This window comes from Lactuca virosa, chromosome 3 (assembly GCF_052849685.1).
Source record: "Lactuca virosa cultivar CGN04683 chromosome 3, Lactuca_virosa_CGN04683_v6, whole genome shotgun sequence".
NCBI classification, from domain to species: domain Eukaryota; kingdom Viridiplantae; phylum Streptophyta; class Magnoliopsida; order Asterales; family Asteraceae; genus Lactuca; species Lactuca virosa.
Window position 1 is genome coordinate 394,405,633 of NC_136428.1, and position 6,663 is coordinate 394,412,295.

The following is a 6,663-nucleotide window of genomic DNA, read 5'->3' on the forward strand; positions in this document are numbered from 1 at the left end:
TTAGTTAATATTAAAAGTCTCAGTTGATCTGAATTTGTAATCTAGTTAGCTTGTTAGTTAAATTAATTGGCCATTTTTTGAATTAATTAGTTTGCTAAGGATTAGTAATAATGAATATGAACCTAATCCCATTAAATCGGTAGCTAATGACAAATTAATAGATTGCACTTGCCATGAAATCAACCATAGGAATAAATGATTCGAACTTGAACAGAAGTCTCTTTTAATATTGAATCTAGTACCCTTTATTTTCATTAGTCGTTAGTTATTTTAGTCTGGGTGTTAGTCATTTATTTAAGTTTCTAGTCTTGTAAAACTAGAGAAAAACCTTCTTTTTATTGTTAGTTTTATTTAGATAATTTTAGTAGTCAGTTTAATTATTACCGTTCCCTGTGTTCGATACCTTGCTTGCTTGAACTAAACTGCTATCGATAAGTACACTGCCTGCGTGTGTTTGTTTTTATTTGAGTTTGTTAGGATTAAAACTAGTTCGTTTTACACACATCAAGTTTTTGGCGTCGTTACCAGGGAACGGTTTTAAATAGTTATTTTAATTGCTAGAGTTATCAATCCTTTGTGTAAGATTTATCTTGCACAAAGTTACCATTTTTAATAAATTAGTCATTTAGTTTAAGTTCTAGTTTGTCTTAAATTTTTTTTTTAGTTTTTAGTTTTTGTTTAGCCGTGAACTTTTTGAGTCTAGTCGAACTGACTCGACGAGTCCATTGCATTTTTCATTTTCATTTTTGTTTTGTTCTTTTTACGCGTGTTTTTCTATTTTCTTTCAGGTATTTTACGACCCGAGGATCGAATTCAACTTTGGTACCACTTCTTGAAAATCTGAAATCAGCTTTGAGGAAGGACAATGATAAGACCGTTGAAGAGACTAACCCGCCAAAGCAATCACCTTTCAAGGACCTTAAATCTGTTTTTGGAAAGAAGAAAGGAAAGAAAGTAGGTGAGTCTAGCAGCCAAAAGAGCGAAGAATGCAAGATAGAAGGCTTTGAACATAATCCCAATCCAAAAGAAACCGAATACGAAACCAAAACAGAAACCAAAGAAGAAAGCGACCAAGAAGGCGAACCCGATAACACCATGGCTAACATTGCTGATATCACAATGGGCGAATACAAGAAGAGGATGTGTGATGATACCGGGTCGGGACTCGTGCAACCCGCGATTCCAACAACTACTACCTTCGAGCTAAAAGGCCACATACTCTCCCAACTCAAGGACATCCCATTCTACAGGAAAGATCACGAAGACGCATACAAGCATATCGACGAGGTCAATAACATAGCCGACTACTTCAACATTCCTAATGTGCCTCACGAGACCGTTCTGCTTCGTATGTTACCGGTGACATTTAAGGGAGCCGCGAAAGATTGGCTACAATCACTCCCTCCAGGGTCCATCACCACATGGGCCAAAATACGTGAAGAATTCATCGACCAATTTTGCCCTCCTTCAAAAATAGCAAAGTTGAAGAAAGCCATTTCCAATTTCGAGCAACAACCGAGCGAGTCACTATATGAGGCGTGGGAGAGATACAAAAGCTTGTTAAGGAATTGCCCCCACAATGACTTGAACATTCAACAAGAAGTCTCCATTTTCTATGATGGAGTAAATGTTACAACCAGGGAGCTCCTTGACTCCCAAGGACCACTCACGAAGAAAAACCCCACAGTTATAAAAGAGCTAATTGAAGAATTCTCGAAGCACTCTAGAGAATATCATAATTCAAGGAATGACTTGACTCGTGGGGTGGTGAACTCGGTGTCTGATAATATGGCGGTGGTGATGGCTAAATTGGATAGCTTAGACCGAAGAATGACAAAGATGGATCAATCCATCCATGCCACCCGGGTGGGATGTGACAATTGTAGCGGGCCTCACCTTACTAAGGATTGTGATCTAGATGAGATTGGGAACCAGAAAGCACAAGTATGTTATTCAAGTGGAGATAGATATGACGAGGATTGGCGAAGATCGAAAAAGGAGTGGCTTCCATAAAGTACAAGATGAAGACAATGGGTTTTTTTCAAAAGGAGGAGCCGGTGCAAGATAAAAAGATGGACTTTGAAGACATGCTCACAAGATTTGCAGCTGCATCCGAAAATAGACATAATGAAACCGATGTTGCAATTAGGGAACAACAAGCCATGATGAAAGAACAACAATCATTGATGAGAATCAGCAGGCCTCTATACTAAACATTGAAAAAAAGTTAGGCCAACTTGCACTACAAATCAATCAAAGAGCACCGGGTGAACTTCCAAGCAATACCGAGAAAAATCCGAGAGGTGCTCACATTAACATTGTGACGACTAGAAGTGGGAAAATAATTACCCATTTGAAACCTATAATGAATGATGATACAAGAGAGGTGCAGGAGAAGCAGAAAGAAGACCCGAAATCCCAATCAGTTGATCCGACTCGTCAAGTCGGAGATAAGGACTCGACGAGTCCACAGTCAGAAAAGAAAAATGACCCTCCTATGAAACCATATCAACCTCTATTGCCATTTCCAAGCCGGGAAAGACAAGAAAAGTATAATGAAGATTATCAAAAGTTCCTGGAACACATCAAAGCACTCCAAATCAACATTCCGTTCATAGAAGCGGTTGCACAAATGCCCAAGTACGCAAAATTCCTAAAAGAGCTACTCACTAACCGAAAGAAGTTGGAAGAGGTGTCCAAGGTGATGCTTAATGAGAATTGTTCAGCTGCAATGTTGAACAAATTACCAAGGAAGATGGGAGACTCGGGTAGCTTAATTTTGCCATGCAAATTTGGAAACTTAGCTACAAGTTATGCATTGGCGGATTCGGGGGCAAGTGTCAATCTCATGCCATACTCTTTCTTTAAAAAGTTGAACCTTCCGGAGCCGAAACCAATTTGTATGGCAATCCATCTAGCAAACAAGATGGTGACATTTCCAAGGAGAATATATGAGGACTTATTGGTAAAAGTTGATAAATTTTTATTCCCTGCGGATTTCATAGTCCTAGATATGGAAGAAGATCACCAAGTCCCGATCATTCTTGGAAGACCCTTCCTAAATACCGCAAGTGCCATAGTAGACATCAGAGAATCCAAGCTTACCCTCCGGGTGGGAGAAGAGTCAGTCACATTTGGCGTTGATCGAGCAATGAAACATTCCACGTATAGTGATGACACGACCTTCTCGGTGGACGTTTTTTATGAGCTAATGAAAGAATTGAAGGAAGACAAGTCAAACGAATCCACATATGCCCTTGAAGATGACTTTGATGTTGAACGGGACCTGCAAGAGATAGAGAGAATGCTTGAAGAATCTGAAGACGAAGAAATAATCAGGAGCTCTGAAAAGTAGACTCGCCGAGTCGAAGTCACTGACTCGACGAGTCCATCAGGAAAATCGCGATCAGACGAAGATTTTAGCTTGGACTCGACGAGTCCCCTCTATGGACTCGACGTGTTCAGTGCACAAAACACAGAATTAGAGCTAAAAACTTTACCTGAACATTTGGAATATGCATTTCTCAAAGAAGGTAATCAAAAACCAGTTATCATTGCTTCAGACCTCACCAAGGCTGAAAAAGAAGAGTTGGTACAAGTTCTAAAGAAAAGAAAAAACGCCATCGCATGGAAAATTACCGATATAAAAGGAATAAGTCCTTCCTATTGTTCTCATAAAATAATTATTGAAGAAGGTGCAAAATCGGTCGTTCAACACCAAAGGCGTTTAAACCCAAACATGCAAGAGGTGGTAAAGAAAGAAGTTGTCAAACTTTTAGATGCAGGAATTATCTACTCCATTTCCGATAGCCCATAGGTTAGTCCCGTTCAAGTGGTGCCAAGGAAAGGGGGAATGACGGTTGTGATAAATGAGAAGAACGAACTTTTACCAACACGAACCGTAACTGGGTGGCGCGTTTGCATTGACTATCGGAAGCTTAATGATGCAACATGCAAGGATCACTTTCCGCTACCATTTATAGATCAAATGCTTGAAAGGCTATACGGGCATCTTTACTTTTGTTTTCTTGATGGTTTCTCGGGGTACTTCCAAATTCCAATTGACCCACAAGACCAAGAAAAAACCACTTTTACTTGCCCAAGTGGGACATTTGCATATAGACGCATGCCTTTTGGGTTATGCATTGTACCGACTACCTTCCAAAGGTGTATGATGGCTATCTTCCATGACATGGTCGAGAAATTTATGGAGGTTTTCATGGATGACTTCTCGGTTTTTGGGTCTTCCCTTGACGATTGTTTATCTAACTTAGACCTAATGTTGGCGAGATATGAGAAGACAAATCTACTTCTAAATTGGGAGAAGTGCCACTTCATGGTCAAGGAAGGGATTGTGTTAGGACACAAGGTTTCAATGTTGGGAATAGAGGTGGATAAAGCAAAAATTGATACCATAGCTAAATTGCCACCTCCAAATAATGTAAAAGGGGTAAGGAGCTTTCTAGGCCATGCGGGATTTTACTGACGTTTCATTAAGGATTTTTCGAAGATCACGAGACCATTAACTCAACTTCTTTTGAAGGATGCCCCATTTGACTTTTCTAAGGAATGCAATGAAGCTTTTTAATTGTTAAAAGAAAAGTTGACTAGTACTCCTATCATGATAGCCTCAAATTGGAGTCTTCCTTTTGAACTAATGTGTGATGCTAGTGACTATGCGGTGGGAGCTATCTTGGGACAAAGAATTGAAAAACATTTTCAGCCTATCTACTATGCAAGTAATACTTTAAACCCTACTCAAGAAAACTACACTACTATAGAAAAGGAGTTAGTCGCGGTGGTCTATGCTTTTGATAAATTCCGCCCATATCTAGTTTTGTTAAAAACAATTGTATTTACCGACCATTCAGCCCTTAAGTATCTCTTTGCTAAACAAGATGCTAAACCAAGATTGATACATTGGGTATTGCTTTTACAAGAATTTGACATTGAAATTAAAGGCAAAAAGGGAATCGAAAACGTAGCAGCTGATCATTTATCACGATTAGAGAACCCGCACTTGGAAGAATTAGAAGATAACTGTAGCACCTGGTTCCTGGTATGTATTTTATTTAAGTATTTTGCATTTTTGGCCTAGGACTCGGTGAGTTGAAGGACCAACTCGTCGAGTAAAAACGAATTTGATCCAGGATTTAAATGACGGACTCGTCGAGTCGGCTTCCAGACTCGACGAGTAGACTCTGACTGGACAAAACCCTAATCTAAGGGTTTGAACCCTATTTAAACATCTCATTCAGCCACCCTTCGTCCCTATTGCTTCCAGAAAACCCCCATAGCAAACCCTAACCGTTTGTATAACGAGCTAAGGCATTTGTGGTGCTTTTTGGTGATTTTGAACTCAAAGAAGAAGGAAAAGCTTGGAGGAATCAAGAGAAGACCAAGGGAGTTCATGTTCGTGCATCATTTGCAGTTCCCAGAAGGTATAAAGTCGATACCTTGCTTGTTCATTTGCTAGATCCCTCTTTGGGGAGATTTAGGGCTTTTTAAGCCATTTTTGGTAACCAACCATGATTGCAAGCATGGTTGGGGGTTGACGCTTCGGATCTAGGTCCATGAAGGAGTTACAAGGCAGATAAGAGCGGCTTTTGCACCCATGGGAGCCCCCATGCAACCCAAGAGTCTCTTTTAGAGCGTTTTAGGCTCAAAGTCCCATGCATGTACGTAAAGTTCGTAACTTTACGTGCTAGATCGAGTTTAGGGACCTAGATCTATCATTTGGACAAGAGTTGTACGCCAGAAATCGAAGAAATAAGACTTGGACTGTACCGACTCGGCGAATCGTTCTTGGGACTCGGCGAGTCCGAGGTTAGACTCCCCTTTTCTGTTATGGGTCAAGGAGACCCAGTGGAGTGCTGGAAAGGTTTTAGAGGGTCCAGAGGAGTGACCCAACATACTGGGATAAGCCATAGTCCTGGAGTTCATAGGACTCGGCGAGTACATGAACAGACTCGGCGAGTCCAAGGCAATCTCCCAACTCTTGAGGATGAACTCAACGAGTTGTTCATACAACTCGGCGAGTCGAGGACAGGACTTGTTTATAGGAAGGAGATGAACTCGACGAGTTGTTCATACAACTCGGTGAGTCGGATGAAGGTTCGTCCAGGTTGTTCTAGAAGGAGAACTCGTCGAGTCATTGCCAAACTCGACGAGTAGAGGCGTGAAGAAGGACATATGAAAGGATAGGGACTCGACGAGTTGGCGGCCCAACTCGGCGAGTCGGGTCAACTGGAAGTTGACTTTGACTTTGTCTTGGACTTGGTCAGGGGTAAAATGGTCATTTTACCCTAAGAATAGATATCAGACTCTGACTAAGTGTTTTTTTGGGGATTATAGCCGGAGAATTTCCGGAGCAGCAGCAGACAGAGATTTCCCCGCGCAGATTATCAGCAGCTTCGTTCGAGTTACCTTCCAGTAGCGGTGGGTCTACGGCCACAATGCCAGCCCACCAGTAGGAGTTGTATGTTAGATGACTGTCTTTGTGATATTCATCTAGGTTTTCTACTACCTGATGTGTTATGTGCTAGTATGATATGATGTAGCAGTAGGGGAGATAGTCCCCAAGATTTCCGGTCGGTAGGGCCGAAGGGGGGGGGGGGTAGTCATACCCAGTCATGCTAGTTAGAATGTGATTATGTGTTATAT

The 6,663-nt window shown here is 41.2% G+C and overlaps 1 protein-coding gene and 1 non-coding gene across 2 annotated transcripts; one reads left to right on the plus strand and one right to left on the minus strand.

The window, feature by feature from the left end:
• Positions 1-1,479: 1,479 nt before the first annotated feature.
• Positions 1,480-1,586, minus strand: LOC145168050 (small nucleolar RNA R71). The gene has a single exon (XR_013741644.1). It is a non-coding gene; the product is annotated as a small nucleolar RNA R71 (small nucleolar RNA).
• Positions 1,587-2,365: 779 nt separating this feature from the next.
• On the plus strand, positions 2,366-3,355 carry LOC145165001 (uncharacterized). Its single transcript, XM_079083642.1, has one exon. It carries the CDS (start codon positions 2,366-2,368, stop codon positions 3,353-3,355), a length of 990 nt encoding a protein of 329 aa, XP_078939768.1.
• Positions 3,356-6,663: the final 3,308 nt, after the last annotated feature.

Coding starts and splice junctions, on each gene's coding strand:
- LOC145165001 (XM_079083642.1), top strand. CDS start 2,366: ATGAATGATGATACAAGAGAGGTGCAGGAGAAGCAGAAAGAAGACCCG.